The 18,472-nt window shown below is 43.8% G+C and overlaps 1 protein-coding gene across 1 annotated transcript in view; it reads right to left on the bottom strand.

Annotated features, from left to right (window-relative positions):
• The window catches only part of BPGM (bisphosphoglycerate mutase), a 30,608-nt gene extending 12,803 nt beyond the window's left edge, over window positions 1-17,805 (bottom strand). Inside the window, exons 1-2 of the mRNA XM_079786030.1 lie at window positions 17,664-17,805; window positions 4,080-4,741 (exon numbers count right to left, since the gene is read on the bottom strand). Coding sequence (XP_079642156.1) covers window positions 4,080-4,680 — 601 coding nt within the window. The 5' untranslated portion in view covers window positions 4,681-4,741; window positions 17,664-17,805. The remainder of the gene's footprint in view (window positions 1-4,079; window positions 4,742-17,663) is intronic.
• Window positions 17,806-18,472: the final 667 nt, after the last annotated feature.

Below are 18,472 nucleotides of genomic sequence, written 5' to 3' on the forward strand. Positions count from 1 at the left end.
GACAGCAACCGGTGCCCCGCCTTGGTCTGGTGCCCTTGCTCACCTGCTCTACCATTCCACCGTGGCCAACGGTGGTCAGCGCATATCATAGCGACTGGTTGTTCAGTTGTTCCACCGTTCGGTCTATTTGCATATTAGCCTTCTATTATATAGGATGATACTCTGTGACTTGTTTCTTCTATTGTAGCAATTTTGAGGTTCATCCATGTTGTAGCATGTATCAGTATTTTATTCTTTTTTATTGCTGAATTAGAGGCCCAGTGCACAGATTCGTGCACATTGAAAGGAAATTAATTAGAAGGTGGCCAACAGGGTGGGATTGGGCAAGACGGGCCAGACACGCCCTGGAGCCAACCTCCCGTGGTCCCTCCCTGGCCGGCCGCACCTGGGCGGTTCCGGGGCTCAAAGGGCATCTGTGGAGTGAGCGGGGGTCCCTCTGGCAGGTGGGGTCCCTCGGCCTGGCCTACAGGGATCGGGACAAAACTGGCAGTCTAACATCCCCTGAGGGGTCCCGGAGTGCAGGAGGGCACTCTGCAAAGTTGCTGTTGCTCGGCAGCTCCTCTGTTGAACGTCTGCCCCCTGGTGGTTAGTGCGCGTCATAGCTACTGGTCAGAGCATCTGCCCCTGGTGGCCATTGTGCGTCATAGCTACTGGTCAGACCGTCACTTAGGCTTTTATATATGTAGACTAGAGGCCTGGTGCACAGGGGGGGTCCCCTCAGCCCAGCCTGCATCCTCTCCAATCTGGAACCCCTCGGGGGATGTCCGAGGATCAGGCCTAAACCGGCAGTCGGAGGATCAGGCCTAAACCGGCTAGTCGGACGTCAGGCCAGTTGGAGGATCAGGCCTAAACCGGCAGTCGGACATCCCTCTCAAAATCTGGGACCACTGGCTCCTAACTGCTCACCTGCTTGCCTGCCTGATCGCCCCTAAATGCCACCCCTGCTGGCCTGGTCACCCCCAACTGCCGCTCCTGCCGGCCTGGTCACCCCTAACTGCCTCCCTCGCCGGCCTGATCACCTCTTACTGCCGCCCCCTCCCCCCCCCCCCCGCCGGCCTGGTAGCCCCCAACTGTCCCCCCTCCCCCGCCAGCCTGGTTGCCCCTCACTGCTTCCCCCACACACACTGGCCTGGTCACCCCCAACTGCCCTCCAAGCTGGCCTGGTTGCCCCACGCAGCCTGCTGTTCGGTTGTTTTGGTTGCCCCTCACCAACCCCCCTGCCAGCCTGGTCGCCCCACGCAGCCTGCTGCTCAGTTGTTTGGTCGGCCCTCACTAACCCCCCTGCTGGCCTGGTCGCCCCACACAGCCTGCTGCTCAGTTGTTTGGTCGGCCCTCACTAACCCCTCTGCTAGCCTGGTTGCCCCACGCAGCTTGTTCGGTTGTCCATTCGGTTGTTTCTATTGTACAGACATACCACATTTAATTTATCTAATCACCACTTAATGGGCATTTGGGTTGCTTCCACATTTTGACTACTATGAATAATACTGCTATAAAGGTTGAAATTTTTTGGTATGGATATATGTTTTTAATTATCTTAGGTATTCTTCTGGATTGAACTGTATCTATCCCCTCTCTGCCCCCAACCCCCCCCCCCCCCAAAAAAAAAAAAAGATATATTAAAGTCCTAACCTCCAGTACCTCGGTAAGTGACCTTATTTGGAAATAGGTTTTTTATAGAGGTAACCAAGTTAAAATGAGGCCAATGGGGTAGGCACTAGTCCAATATTACTGATGTAAGGACAAAAGGGGGAAATTTGGACAAGAATCAGAGATATACACAGACAGAAAGCCAAGTGAAGACAGGGGTCTGCAGTGATGGATCTACACACCAAGGAACAGATTTGTAGATTTCCAGCAATCACCAGAAGGTACAAGAGGCATGAAAGGATTCTTTCCTAAAGCCACTAGAGAGAGCATGACCCTGCCAACATCTTTATTTAGGACTTCTAGTCCCCCAAGCTATGAGAAAATTACTATCTGTTGCTTTAAGTAATCCAGTTTTTGGTATTTTGTTACATTAGCACTAGGAAACTAAAACAGGTATATACCTAGGAGTGGAATTGCTGGATCACATGGTAACTCTATATTTAATCTGTCAGAGAAGTGCCAGATGGTTTTCCAAAACAGCTTTACCATTTCATTGTTTCCCAATAAATTATTAATGACTTCAAAACCTCTCTTAAATATGTAAAGTAAACTTTTCTATGTGTAACCTTGCCTTCCACAGGTAATTCTCCCTCATTCCCCACCATGGTGACAGTTTTCTTTGGCACCATTTGTTAAACTATCCTATTTCCTTCAAAAAAGAACAGTAACAAATAGTTAAATCATCAATGCACTAATAGGAGGAGCACTAGAATGAGCTATGGTTGGGCTACAGAATAATCTTAAAGACATCTAAACCTGAGGATAGGAGAGTAGATGATACTAAATGGCAAGGTTTTGTTTTTAAAGGGAGAATTTCCTAGCAAAGACAAGAAAGCAAAGAGGACCCTAAATGATAACATTTTCTTGAGGGAAGGGTGCCTGGACACAATGAGAGCTAAGTTCCATCTCTGAAAAAGGAAATTGGCATGTGAAAAAGAGTACATCTTCTGGAAGAAACTTTGAAATTCTGAATTTCAGTCTGTTGTCATCCTAAGAGGAGCCTCAATTCTTCTTCAAACAATAAAGTACTATAGTCCAATAATGATGAAGTTATATATCACTTAACCAAACATCTGTTCTGAACAAGGAAGAATAGAACCCTTTATATAGTTGAGTAAATAAGATATATGCACACACATACAAACAGATCGAGCGCCATGTCTAAACAATAAAGTTTTTAACAGCCAATAAAGTCTGTAAATCTTAAATTTCTGCAAAACTAATGGATGCAGGTATACGAGTAATGATTTGGCTGTTGGCCATGTTATAAAAATTAGGGCTAAAAAAAACACACACTAAAAAGTTTACAGTAAAATCTTATAAAGATCACTTTATTTTGTTACCAACAACCTATTTTCACTTAATTCACATATGAGGTCAACCCTTTCATTTTTCACAGCCCCATCTAGAAAAGTAAAGCAGAATGGAAAAGGAATGTTAGAGAAATGCACTCTAACATCAGTAAGTTAACTGCTGACATGATGATAGACAAGAAAACACCAGACAGAGCAGATCACAGAAAAAGCACAACCGGATAATGTTGTTTAGTGAAGGGAGAAAGGGGGGTGAGAAATGCTCTGAAAACTTTGCAGTGCAATCACTGATGCCCCAAACTAGTGAGCTTGAGTCCTCAAAGAGTTCATTTAGTTCATGTTAACTTAAGAGACAGGTAGCAATACAGTACATTGTACAATACATTTAGAATGTAACATCAAGCATTATTGAGGCTACTGATTATCTCCAATAAGCTATCTTTTTATCCTCCTCTCCCCCACAACTTTCTCCCAATCAAGGACTAAGCCTATTCTAGAAGGAGAGGACTAGAACAAAAGAATTGTTCAAGACACCTAGGTCTGAAAACACAGCAACAATTGTTTTAAGTTGGAAGAACATGAGCAAAACTGAAGTCTAGATAATTTTACTGATCTTGAAAGACTCAGGTAAGTTTACTTTAAATAACATTTCTACAGAAACCTCTTCCCTCCCTAGCCTCCTTTTATCTTTCTATAACAAAGCTACATAGTGCTTTAGTTCAGGATTCTCAAAATGGAGAACCCCCAGCAGCAGTATCAACATCTGAAAATTTCTCAGAAATGCAAATTCTTAGGCTGGGACCCCAGGCCTTCAGGTTCAGAAACGCAGAGGGCAAGGCCAGCAACCTGTGGTAGACCAAGTTTTCCCTCCTGGTGATTCTGACGCTTGCTCAAGTTTGATAGCTACTGCTCCAGATAATATGAATAGAAAAGGCAGAGAATTTTTTTACTTATAGAACAAAATGATTCTTAAAAGACTAAAGTGACCAAAGAGAAAAGGGAAGGAAAGTCTATTATGTAAACTGTGCATTATTAACTAACACAGCATGTCCCTTCCAGATTAAGGGGTAACAATCACATTAGCAACCTCTAATAAGTATAGCATAAAGATGGTACCTTCCAGATGTTTCAGGAGTGCCCTACTGCTATTTCCATGAGCAGATATCAGGATGGTTTTGCCACTTAACACTTCAGGAGCAATCCTTTCATTCCAATAGGGAAGGAGTCTCTCCAGAACATCCTTCAAACTTTCACACCGTGGCAGTTGATCCACAGGTACATCGCACACTTTATACCTCCGGTCACTGTAGATTTCTTGGTAGTAAGGATGAGACTCTTCAATGGGTGGCGGGGTCACATTGTAGCTTCTTCTCCAGATCCTCACTTGCTCTTCGCCATGATTCAAAGCCATTTTCTCCCTATTGAGACCGATCAAGGCTCCGTAGTGACGCTCATTCAGACGCCAGGAGCTTTCCACAGGAACCCACTCCTGCCCTAGCTCTTCCAGGATCAGCCAGGCTGTGTGGATGGACCGATTAAGAACGGATGTGAATACTAGATCAAACTCAAAGTTTAGCGCTTTGAGTTGCTTCCCACAGTTTCGAGCTTCCTCCAGTCCTTCATCGTTAAGTTTCTGATCCACCCAGCTACAAAAACGATTCTCTTTGTTCCAAGCACCCTCACCATGTCTTAACATGATCAGTTTGTACTTGGACATACTGATGGCTGAGCTTCCCTTGTGCCTTCAAGTGGGCCAATGTTCAATGACAGAAATACATCTGGAAAGAGAAGAAAGAAAACACCTAAGTTATATTCTTCATTCAGCTGACTACCTGGGAAAGGAAGCACAACCTTACTACAGCCAATTTCTAAAATAAACTAGGGTAATTCCTTTTAACAGTTTTGATATCAGACATCCAGCAGCTCATATACTATGGCACATAAAGGCATATTCTACAGATAATTAATTACAGGGAACCTAGTTGACTTAAATTTTCTGATGACTAGATAGTATGTTAATGGCATGATGTAAAATAATGAAAACACTTCATTCTAATGGCATGCTGCATTTCCGCCAGATCAAAGGCAGTTTATTTACAGAAGAGAGGATTTACCAGAATGAGGTGGAGACGTCTACAAAGATGACTAGTAACTGACTCTAGATTGAAAGCATCCTCTCACTTTGTTTTTCCTCTGGTGGAAAAAGAATATTTACCAGTCTCACCTCACTGACGTCATTAAACACATTAATTCAATAAACCACCACATTTATCTGGTATATAAATCACTGATTGGTGGCAACTAGCTCTTCAATGCCACTGGCTACACCACATATAAGAAAATCTAAGTTTCAACATTCAAACAACATTAAAAGTGACTTAAAGCAACATTAACACCAAACATGGTATTCACCTAAATAATCTCTCACCTGCCTGAATATAGTGCTTTTGGCAGGAATAAATCCGGATGCAAAACAAGTTATCAAATGCACGCAGCTGAGCAATTGCTGTGTGTAGAAACAGATTAACAGGAGCACGTCTGCAGGAGTGAGAAGCTCAGTGATAAGGAGGCCCTGCCTCCTCCTCCCAACCCTTCAACTATCCTACACACACCGGCCACATCTCCGCGGGAGAAGACTCTAGTGAAGTGGAGCAGGCAACCAAACAATGTTCTGAACTTGCTAAGTTAAGCTGCTGACCCAGAGATCTGCTGGGCCACTCTGTCTCCCAGGACTCTGCTGCCCGGCTGCATCGGCCTGCCTTCACTCACCTTGCAGCGGACCTATCTTCACTGACAAATGCTGTTTGGTTTACGTGCCCAGTACTCTCCACCTCCACCCCAGCACTTTCCACACTGGGGAGCAAAGATTACATGAACATCGGGGCCTGGTCTTCTGCCACTCTTGGCAACTTGCATTAACTGCAGATTTTCTGTCCCACTAAAACTGTGATTCAACCAGTTATATAACCCTCAGGGACAAAGTTAATTGGAATCTAGAGCTAGTTTCTTCCTTTCTTTACTAATTCCTAAAGATTCTGAAGGTGGGAAAAGGCTTTAAAAGTAGGCTTCAGTGGAAGGCAAACTGAGGACCTGAGGAAGGCAGCAGATTGAGGTGATTTGCAAGCTGAAAGGCTCCAGCAGTTAGGTTTATGATTTCTCTTTCTTGTCAAGCACCAGGTTTGAAGCTTTAGCACATGTGGAGCAGGGAGAACAGCATGAGGTCACTGGAAGATCCTGAGCTCAGCGCTCAGCTGAAGGTCCTCACTGAGTATGTCCAGAGGGAGAGTGATGCCTCTACCCTCAGCCCAGAGGGGCATCAGGGTGTCAGAGAACAGAGAATGGGAGGAAGGCATCTGGGCAGTATTTAGCTGGGTGATTACTGGTGTCCAGAAGCAGCATAATTATGACGCTAATGAAGCTCAAGCTGGAACAAACACCTTCTAAGGCACTGGGAAACCAAATAATGAATTCACATGGGTGTGTATGTAATTTACGAAAGAAATGTATTTTTGTCTTGTTTCTTCTAAGAGCCCTAATCCACCAAATAGTAGAAGCTTTAGGCCCATGAGAAACTAAATCCACCTCTCATAACATATATTGTCTTGTTTTTTTGGTGGTGGCGGGGGGCAGGGCGGGGGGGAAGCTATCAACTGTCCCTCTGCCTCAGCCCTTACTTTGTCTTATCAAGCAAGAAAAACCTTCTTACGCTAATGAGCTATTTACCCTTCAGATGAAGAAAGATTATGAAGGGCAAATTTTGTAGGCAGAAGCACTTCCTCATCTTTTGGTTATGAACTCTACCAAAGGAATAAATTATATATATATTTTATTTGGTAGACGCTTCATTAGCGTCATATATATATGGCAGGAACACTCAGGCACACCTACCACCAAGCTTTGCAGTATTTTAATCTGCTGCATTTGCTTACTGTTTAAGGAATAAAACACTTTCTCTGCCCCCCTCCCCCTCAAAATATATACATTGGAGCAGAGAAATAGTCCTACAGCCACAAAGACTATACAAATACATACCTTTCCCTCACTCATGTACAGGGAGTGAACATAGAGTAAGGTCCCAAGCTAGTGTATCTATCTCAGGTAAACTAAAAGTCACTTCCCTTTCTCCTCCTTGATGCTATCAACTGACTTTTCCCATTTAATTAACTGCTAAATATTTACAGAGGCGCTGTTGAGGTTTACAGTTAGTAATCTTTAAGATTTTAATCCTTGTGGAGCTGGTATACCAAGTGTTCATCAACAAACACTAGTCAGTTTGATTAAAGTTTAAGGCATGGCCTGCAAACTCACATGTCCCAGTGGCCAGACAGATGTGTGAAAAAGCAGTGATGGTGGGCTACAGGGGTGGTAGGAACAGTGGTGAGCTGCAGGGAAGATACATGCTTCTCTGGATGGATGTCACTCTGTGTAAATGGATGAAGCTTTTGTATATCCTGGTCTCACTGAACTAAGGGTACCATTCTTAGAACTTTTCTGAAGAACTGAAAGAAGATGGGACTGCTGAAACCAAAGACTGGAGAGAATGCAAGACTTAGACCACAGAGAACCTATGGATTCCATTTTATTTTTAGCATAAATGTCTTTAAAAAAAGAAAAATAATCATTTCAGCTCCTAAAAGTTTACATTAAAGAGAAAAAAAAAGGGGGGGGGGAGTAGCTACTACTTAGCTCCAGCCCACTTCCTTGTGAGACTGAAGAACTGGGGCTCCTAGATCTTCCAATTGTCAAAAACCCTGGAAATGCGCATTTTCTTGTGATACCTGATACAAATACTGGCGACTCATTTGAATACAGTTTTGAAATGTGAGCTAAACAAAACATGTCTGCACGCTAGATTGGGTCTGCTAGTGTATGACCTGTGACTTAAAGGGAAATGTCCTCCTGGCACAGTGAGTGGGGAGGCCATCATACCGTAGGAGATGGTCAGACCCCAAGCCTCCAGGCTCCAATCCAAGCTTTTCCCTGTTATTGTCAGACACACTCTTTCAAAGAACAGACCTAATCCCCTATGTACTGGGCTTCCTTGTTCCTGTCCTTCCTTCACGAAACCCTTTGCCACCAGCCTGCAGAGTCCCAACTCTGTAATCAAACTCCCACTCAACTTTGGACTCTTCCTGGAATGCTTCCTCCAGCTCCGAGCTGTAACCAAGCTGAAAGTGAACTGAATGCAAACTATCTCCCAGTTGTCTGCTTCTCTCTTTAGTTGGGGGTGTTTGTGCCTCATATCCTGGAGCAGAAACAGGGGCAGGTGATGGGTGGGCAGGGTGATGGGTGGGCAGGGTCCTGCTCCCTCTCAATGGTATTTCCCAACCAAATACCTCCACCCCATCTTTCTTCCTTTTTTTGGGGTGGGTGGGTGGGGTGGGTGATTATGAGAATCTTGCTATATTCAGCTGTAGCTCTCTTGCCCTCATTTATTACCTGCAAACTTCCTGAAAACTAAGTACCCTATTTAAAACCCTCAATTACTTCCTATTGATCTGAGGCTAAAGTTCAAAGTCCTTACTGCGACCCGCAAGGCTTTGGTTTTCTTTTATTTCCTTGAACATGCCATGTTCTTTCTTGCCTCAGGACCTCTGCACATACTACACAGAACCCTCTCCCAGACCATCACTGTCTCCCCTCCACTTTCACTTCAGTCCCATGCTGCTTTCGGTAATGTCTAGTCACCCTTTAGATCAGCTGTGTCCAGTCAAAATATAACGCAAGCCATATATGTTCTAAAGCCATATTAAAAGTTAAAAAAGGTAAAATTAATTTTAATAGTACATTTTATTTAACCCTATAGGTTCAAAATATTATCATTCCATCATATGAGCTATATAACATTTTTTTAAATCCTCACCCAAGAATGTTTTTTATTGATTTGAGAGAGAAACATCAATGTGAGAGAAGCATTGATCAGTCGTCTCCCATACACACCTTGACCAGGAATCAAACCTGCAACCTAGGTATATGACCTGAGGGGGAATAGAACCCACAATCCTTTGGTATACGGATGATCCTCCAACTGAGCCACCCTTATAAAAATATATAAAACTAGAGGCCCAGGGCACAAATTCATGCATGGGTGGGGTCCCAATGGGGTGGATTGGAGCCGGGCCTGTCAGGAGGAGACGGTGGGAGGTTGGCCAACTGGCCCGCTCTGATCAGGGTCGATCAGGGACAGACCGGCTGGGGAGAAGGGCCCAGGGCAATTGGCCAATGGGCCCTGCCCCCAACTGGGGGTGGGGGAGCCAACCGGGGGCAGAGCTGACTGGGGGGAGGGGCCACAGGCCGATCAGGGTGGTGAGGGCCCATTGGGGGTGGGGTCAGCCAGGGGGAGGGGCTGTGGACCCATTGGGGGCAGGGCTGGCCAGGGGGAGGGGCCGCAGGAGGTTGGCCGGCTGGCCCTGCCCCCTATTGGGATGGGGGTACAGGGGGCGGGTCTGCAGGAGGTTGGCTGGCGCCCCACCCTCGATCCGGGTGGGAGAGGCCAATCAGGGGTGAGGTTGGCTGGGGGTAGGGACCGCGGGAGGTTGGCCAGCCGGTCCCACCCTGATCCAGCTGGTTTGCTGGCCACAGTGGGCATCATAGCAACTGGTCCTTCCAGCGTTCTGGTTGCTGGCTTTTTATATATATAGACTAGAGGCTGGTTGCATTAAGATTCGTACAATATGCCTTCCTCTGGCACCTGGGACCCAGGCTTTCCCTCTGGCCACCTCCTTCCGTCTTTGCTCCAGCCAGAGCCTTCAGTATTTGCTCCAGCTAGAGCTCCACTCCTGTAGCTCCCTCAGCCCCCCGCCCTCCCCCTCATAGCAGGCATCCCACCCCACCTGGCTGCTCCGTGCCAGCATGAGTGCTGCCCAGAGGCCTGAAGCGGCTGGGGGGTGGGGCCACCACCACCTTTGTTGGGTTAATTTGCATACTCACTCCTGATTGGCTGGTGGGCGTCATGAAGTGATGGTCAATTTGCCTATTTCTCTTTTATTAGTGTAGATTCTTAATGAACTGTTTTACATTCTTCTTTTCACAGTAAGTATTTGAAACCTGGTGTGTATTTTATACTGAAGCACATCTCAATTTGGACTAGCCACATTTCAAGGGTTCTATAGCCAAACATGACCAGTGACTACTGTATTGCATGATGCAGCTTTAGAGCTTACAGTAAATGTTATTTTCTGTAGGCCATTAGTTCTCAAACTTTAATGTGCATCAGAATCACCAGCAGAACTGGTTAAAACAGATTGCTGGGCATCCCACTTCCAGAAACTGATTGAGTAGGTCTTGGGGGTAGGCCTGAAATTTGCTCCCAGGTGATACCGATACTGCTGGGTTGAGGACCATGCTTTGAGGACCTCTGCTCTAGGCAGGCTTCTCTGCCCTTCTCATCCATTGGGAAATGGTCAGGCCTGCCTGGTATATACTTGCATAGCACCCTGCTTTACAACACTGGGTGCAGTTATGATGGGTCACTTGTGACCTATTACTTATTCAACATCTATGTGCCCTGATAGACTGCAAGCCGTTTCACAGCTGGTCAGACTTACTGCTGCTGCCGTAACTCTAGAAGCTAGTGTGCCACTTGACAGATACCTAGGTACAAAACTTAGGTGTGTTGACTCAAAGTTAGACAAAAATTATTATGTTGTGCTAATGAGACTGAGGGTTGACAGTTTTGGTGGTAACTGCCAAAGTAAAAACAATCAATTGGCAGGCCTGAGATGTTAGAAAGCTTTAACTCAAGAATCCCAGTGTATTTAGTGGCAAAGCTAGCGCCAAGAATAACCATCCATTATATTTTTGTAGCCTTTACAGTTTAGTATGTTCATGAATGGCCATAATTTCCACACAGAGAGAGACTCCGATTAACTTGTTCAAAAACATACAGTACTAACTGGCAAATTTTAGGTCTTCTCCCCCTGATCCCTGAGCTTTCCCTACCTCACCACTGAAGACTTTAGAGTCTTGGTTTGAGGATCTAGGCTCATTTGGCTTCATTTCACAGGAACATACCCAGTCACGACTTGTCTTTCCAAGCCCAGGAAGCATTTTATGAAATGAATACAAGCAAGGTGACTATAAAGGAGGGCTCAGCTTATGTCTGTTCTTGAGAAAAAAACTCAACGCACAAAGTCAAGTTGGGCAATAGTCACCCCAACTTATAGAGATCATACTAAGAATATATAGTCCCCAATATATACTCTCCACCCTCAAATTTTAAAACTTCTTTTTCAAAATCAAGTTTTATTTTTGGTAAAGCTCACCACCTTGGAATTGGTTCTTAGGGTTCCTCATTTATCCCTTGACACTTGAATTAAGCAACTAATTTTAGTTGATGATTTACTTTATACAAAAAAAGGATCATATAGGTCAGTGAATTCATACCCCAGGCTTCCTTTCTTTTTAAAGTATGGTATGGCTCAAAAAAAAAAAAAAAGTACTTTTATATGACTGTGTCTCATCTTCCTGCCCCTTCTTCTTTGCTATTTTTCCTTTCTTCTAGCCATTATTTTTTTAGTCCCCTGACACCTAACTTGTGCCTTGCCCACTCTACTGAAATGGTCTTTCAAAAAACTGCAGATTAGTTATTTCTTGGTAAGTGGAGACCATCTTCTCTTGGAACTCACACTCTGCAGCTGACTACTTCCACCAAGGAAAAAAATTCTTTAGGATTTCAGTGCTGTACTTCCCAGGCTCTTCTATTGTTATGCCCTGGTCTTAGGTCTCTGTATTTTCCTACCCACCAGAATAGTATTATGATGATGAAGATATCATATGATGTCATAGCAGCAAACATTCAAAGAGTGTTCACCATGTGCTTAGACTATTTGAATCTTCAGCCACTGTCCTATGGAGAGGTACTGTGATTAGTCCCGTTTTACAGATGCAGAAGCTTTGAGGAGAGGTTACCTTGCCCAAGGTGACACAGATCAAGCTTACATTTATGCCTTTAAGCACTCTGCAGCACTGCCACACTGGCACCCAAGGCTCTGTCCTCAGTCCTTGGAAACCCAACTTTCCTCACTACTTAATCATATTAAAATGGATGATTTATAAATCACAAATACTCAGTCTCCCTAATCTGGTTAATTAATTCATTTTTCAAACATGTGTTGCAAACCCCATTTGAGCCTGTGAGGAATATAGAAACCAACAAGGATATGTCTTCAAGGAACTGGTTAGGGAAGGGTGACATGTGTGCGTATGTATGTACTGCTAAAGCAGTAAGTAATTCACATCATGAGAAACTCCATTCATAAGGGAGGTGAAAAAGAAATTATTTCTAAGTAAGGCTTCATGGACATGGCATTCTTTAAACTGGTTTGGAATGATGTTCAAGATTAAGATTTATAGAAAAAGGAAAAGGCATTCTAGCCTAAGGGGATAGTGAGTTGAGGCAAGGGAATAGATACATATAGAAAATGGTGACTCATTCAAAATTACTGGAAATAGGTAGGGTGACTATATGTCCTGATTTTCCTAGAGCAATCTTGCTTTAGGCCTGTTTCTCCAACATAATTATTATAAGGACATTTTCACACTTGAATGTCCCATTTGGAAAATTATATGATAACCCTAAGTATAGGGTACAACGAGGAAGTAGGAGGAGACTAGCCTAGAAAGATAAGACTGACTAGTACCTGCAGGTACTTGTGCCAAAGAATATAGGTTCTTCTATAAATACTAGGACATCACTAAAGGTTTAATAATGTGAATGTGTATTTTAGGAGAATCAGGCAGCATTTACAAATTGAGATCAGAGAAATCAAAGATGTGAATACTTTTGAGGACTTTGCAATAATTCTGGTAACATACAATGAAGACCTGCACCAAGAAAATGGCTGTTGAAATGTGATGAAGATGAGTGTGAAAGACACTACAGGTTAGCTCAGGTGATAGCAACTCTTTCTGTAAAAGGACAAATAGTAATTTTTTTAGGCTTGTTGTGCTATATGGTATTACAATCTGCCATTGTAGCTGAAAGCAGCCATAGACAATACACAGATGAATATATGAGACTGTGTTCCAATAAAACTTTATGTATAAACACTGAAATTAGAATTTCATATAATTTTCATGCACATGAAATATTGCTATTCTTTGATTTACTTCAACCGTTAAAAAATGTAAAAACCACTCATTGCTTGTGGGCTGTACAAAAGCAGGTAGTGGGCTGTACAAAAGCAGGTAGTGGGCCAGAAGGCCTTAATTTGCCAATACCTGGCCTGGCAGGATACCATTCTCTCATCTACTAATTGCATCACTATTTTGAAACTTTAAGCATCTGGTCACAGAATAATCCCAACATTATTATATCACCTGATTTTATTCCTGGCCAGAACATCAAGTACCTTGAGTAATGGAATCCCATTCATAATTGTATTTATTCTTCACAGAATACAATACTGAGAACATTTAAATCAGTCTGAGTAGTTTACTTTTGCTTAATTTAATTATTTAATAATGGATTAAAGAAAACACTAGAAGGAAAAATTATTCACCTTGTTAGTCAACTTCAAAAAATAATCTGTCATTTTGACATACTTTACTTCTATTAGACATCTTCATAAATTGCCACAGTGACTCACACTTCAAATGAATGGATGCTTGCTCAAGAATAGGTGCTATGCAATTGCCTTGGCAATAAAGAAACAAATAGGTGATTCAAAGGAAACACACTTTGCAAGTGACTTATATTTTCAAATACCCTTCACTAGATATATATATATATAGATAGATAGATAGATAGATAGATATGTAGATATATGTAGATAGATAGATATAGATATATAAACTAAATTTGCTATAGAGTAAAAAATATTTTTTCCATAAATGCCACCATAAAATTGAAATTACGTTTTAAGATTAATATCCTTTTGACAAGGCAGGGATGAAGAGGGTAATATGTACATATATATATATATATATATATATATATATATATATATACATATACATATATATATATGTATATGTATACATACACACACTAATAAAAGAATTATGTAAATTGACCATACCTCCATGATGCCTACTAGCCAAAGACGCCCACCAACAAAGATGGCGGGTTAATTTGCATACACAGGTGCAGAGCGAAGACTGAAGAGACTTGGCTTCTCCGCTGCGGCCGGAGTGGAGAAGCCAACGGCCGGAGTGGAGAAGCCAAGCCTCACTGCGGCCAAAGCGGAGAAGCCTAACCTCGAGGCTTGGCTTTTCCGCTGCGGCCAGAGCGAAGGCGTGGGTCCCGGGTGCCGGACGAAAACCGGTGCTGGCAGCCAGGGGAAGGAAGGCCTATTGCACGAATCTTCGTGCAACGGGCCTCTAGTGAGTGTATATATGTATATACACACACACACAGGACTGGTGCACACGCAAGGCATTGCATTTACTGAGGTTACTTCTACACTATCTCCAGAATCTTTAGGTAGTTTCAACAAATGCAGCATAAAAATCCTACTGCTGCCTCCTACTCCTGATAATTAAACCAGATAATTTCTCATACCTCCCCCATGTCCACCATAACTGAGGCTTGTCCTGTCTTCCAAAGTAATGCTCCTAGGACATTGCTTCTTCCCTTCCTCAGGTGTTCAAAAAGTAATAATGTCTAATATTCAAGTATGACAAAAAACAGGTAGATAAAATTACAAGATAAAGACCAGCCTGAAACTTAGTTTGCTTTCTGCTTTTTGTTTCCAAAAATTGAGTAAGAAATATGATCAATGATATCATATTGAAGTAATGGAAAATAAGGGATACAGAGCAAGAGTTGCTATGATCCAAAGCTTATCCTTAAATATAAATATTAACTATTCAAATGCCACCACAGACCACTCAGATGTTTTCCCTGGTCCAAATCTTCAATGTGAAACTCAACCCCCATTGCATTAGGACCCTAACTTACAGAAGATAGGCTGGCTATATATTTGAGGATATAGAAAAATAGAGAGATTAGCCATATTTCTGATAAAGGAAAAAGGAACAGTGCTTAAGGGAAATGAAATCTGGAGCTCAGTTCCTTGGAGTTTTAACAAAATATGCCTTCCCCCAAATCAAGCTCAATATTAAGAGTCCAAACATGACTGTACCTAAAAGTACCTAGTGTTCCTCCATCTACTACTTCTCCTAAAGCTTAATAGTAACTTTTCCATTTGTAGTTGCATTATAAGAGCACCTCTTTACCAGGAGCAAATGCTATCACTTACACTATTTTTCTAGGCACTATTATTACCCTGTCATTCTCCAACTTTACATCTACTAACAAACAGCTGTGACTGATCACTTGTTATCAGGGAAACAAACCATCGCAGGTGAACCCCTGTTCACAGCTAAGAGATATATTTTTGTGATGAGATGTATGTTGGTCTTCATGTTGCTAGTTTCAGCCCGCATGGCCTCACCAATATACACAGCACTCACTCATGACACCTCCTTCCTAACTCTGGTTACTTATTTCCCCAGACTAGTAGCTTTTGTCAACATAAACTGTTCCACCAGACCCCAAAAGTTTGTCAAGAAACCTGGATATCAGTCCCAGCTTTGCTACTTACTGACAGTGTGACCCTTGACCAAGTTATTTAAATTTTCTAAACTTCAGGCTGTTCAGGTTTTTTATCCCAAAAGAGGAGGATAATGAAATTACTGTTCTCAGCGGGCTATTAGGAAGACTAAATGAAATGATGGTGAAGCACTCTACCAAAAAGTGAGAGGTATTCTGGGTTGAATGGAGCAGACTTCAGCTAACAAATGAAGACTGGCACAGACCTCAGGCCCTTGAAGGTGATCCTACCTTGCTGATGGCATGAGCAGAAGCAAAAGCTGGAAATAAAATGAGGCTGGGTAAAGAGAAAAAGTTAAAATTGGGTAGTGGAAGGAGGAATGAAATCAAATTGTGTGTGTGTGCGCGTGTATGTTGGAGGGGGTGGTAAAGTTGATGGTAAGATACAGTCCTAGAAGTATACCAAATACTACAGTCCAAATGCTTTAATGAGGTGGCTAACATTTAATTTACATTTTATAAAGGATGTTTTTTCCATATTTGTGGCCAAGTTTCAGTGAAAGATTTTTTTGTTAAGTAATTCTTTTAGTCCTATTTCCCCATATAAACATTCCCTCACACCAGATTTCATTCCAAGAATTTTCAAGAGACCTATCAATTCAAACATCTTTGGGCACCAGACACACAAAGATGAAAGCAGGGCTGGGTTTAGATGTATCAGTCATTACTTAAAATGAAAGGTGCCACTTAATTTCAACCAACTGTAGGAAGCAAAAGAGGAAGAGACACCAAAAGATCTACCCAAACATTAACAGTGAGTTGCTGCTGGAGGATGGGATAAAAAATGACATTTTCTACCACGTTTTACCTCTATAAAATGGTCAGTCTGTAAAATGTCCAAAGTCTCTCCTATGATTTAAATGTAGACACACAAGAACAAACACTACCCTCACAGCGGGGAACCTTTATTTGCTAACAGATTGGTTGGGAACTTACTGCAATGAGATTTTGTTTATATACTTGTGGTGGAAAATGTCTAATCATTTTCACTTTAAAACAGACCTTTAACACAGGCGTGGACCTCAGAAATATTCCAAGGCAACATCTGCCCTTTAAAGATGCAAAACTTAAGAGTCAGAGAGTTGAAATGATTTGTTTACCGTCACACAAATAGCAACAGCTTCAAGACTAAAACCCAGGTGTCACGACTTGCAACTCAGAGCTCCTTCCACTACACCATTTGTTTTGAATGATGCTTCTCTGAAGTCCACACTAACTGAAGAAAACAGAGATGGATAAAACCTGGTCCCTGGACTCAGGGGAGTCAGTTTTAAAATAAAAGGCAAATTGACATGTGTTCTGCTTTCACTATGGAAAATCTTAGTAGCTTCTGCTGAAAGATAGTATTTGACCGACCCCCCCCCCCCCCCATCCTGCATTCAGTCAGTTAACTTTCTGGTCCCACTCACAAGCTATAAATGCTCCACAATTTGGAAGAGAGATAGACAGGTTGGTGAATGGGAGTTACAATAAGTTCTCTAACAACCCATTACCCTTCAAAACTTAACCGTGAACTTCCCTTCCCTTATGCATGTCTATTGCCCTTCTCTAGTAATGCAGCCCCCCACACCTTTGAAAGGAGGGGGAATACACTTACTTTTTTTTATTTTGAGCGGCTCTAAGAACCTGTGATTTGGCTCCAGATTTGAGCGCCACATGAAACCATTCCAGACATTCACCTCCTTCTCCTTTCATGGCATTCGGGTTGTTTTCTGTCTACTTCGACTTTCGGGGGCAGGTCTGCCTTGGCCCTAAATACAGTGGCATGGCCCTGAAGGCACCCAGCTCCCTCCTGGAGCCCTGCCATGGAAGGGGCTCTGCCCGGCGCCCAGGAGAGGGGACCCTCCCTCCCTTCAATTCCTGTTCATTCCTGCCGCCAAGACACCACTACCCAGGCGAGTCCTCCCGCCAGCTGACAGCCCTGTGCCTCCCAGACAGGCTCATTGAGAGAAGGGGACAGCAGAGAGGGACCTGGGGCATGCGTGGGGGTTGGCCCGTGAGGGGCAGACGAGCGAGCGCCAGATTCAAAGGCAGAACCGGGAGAGTCCCAAGGAACTGGCCTCCCGCGCTCCAAGATAAAACGCCGCATCACTTAAAAAATGGGAACGTCCTCCACAGCAACACTCTAAGACAAAACCACTCACCTGCAAAGAGGCCACCAGCAGCACCCGCTCCTCGGAGCCCCTGTGCAGGCAGCGCCGCCTAGGACTCATCCCTGCGGCCGGCATCAACGCTCTTTTCTAGCCCGGGCGCCAGAGGGGCAGGTCCTAGCGCTCTGCCCATTGGGGGGTTGAAATGTCACTCATTCACGGCCCCGCCTTACTCCCCAGGAACAGGTCGAGGTCTTTTCCGTTTCCCAAATCCCTGGGGTAGAACGAGAGGCTCTGATTGGCTCACTGCGGAGACGAGCACACGTCTGGACCACTAAAGAGCTGACTTCGACGCCGGTGGGCGGGCTTTGGGTCTGGAAAAAGAGAGAAGGAAAGCCGGAGCGTCGACCCCGCGAGAGAAAAGCCTCTGGCCTGGGGCGGTCTTAACCGGCTGAGGGGCTAGAAAGAGTTTCGCGTCGTAAAGAAAGCCGGTACCTGCCCACGTGCGGAAGTGTCAGCGGAATCTTGGAGGCGATGAGGGGATGCCTTTTTTTAAGGTGGGAGACTTCAACCCGGGATGAAAGTGGGTAGTTCTTGCGGAGGACAGCGCCTGCTTTCCCCGTGGTTTTAAGTCTTAAGTCGCGATGAAAACAGAAGCCTTTAAAGTGCCGGGTTTGCGGGCAGCAGCCGACCCGCGCTTTCTCTTCGTGCTTGTCTAGGGATTCCCCCTGGGCTCTTCGCTGACACCGTTTTGGTTGGGAGAGAACAGTGATCCACGGAAGGCAGGAAAGCTCCTACCACAGACGAAGGGAGGATGGAGTGGAATGAGGGGAATTATACATTCGGAGGCCACAATTACTGAA

Source organism: Cnephaeus nilssonii (assembly GCF_951640355.1).
Source record: "Cnephaeus nilssonii genome assembly, chromosome: 12".
NCBI classification, from domain to species: domain Eukaryota; kingdom Metazoa; phylum Chordata; class Mammalia; order Chiroptera; family Vespertilionidae; genus Cnephaeus; species Cnephaeus nilssonii.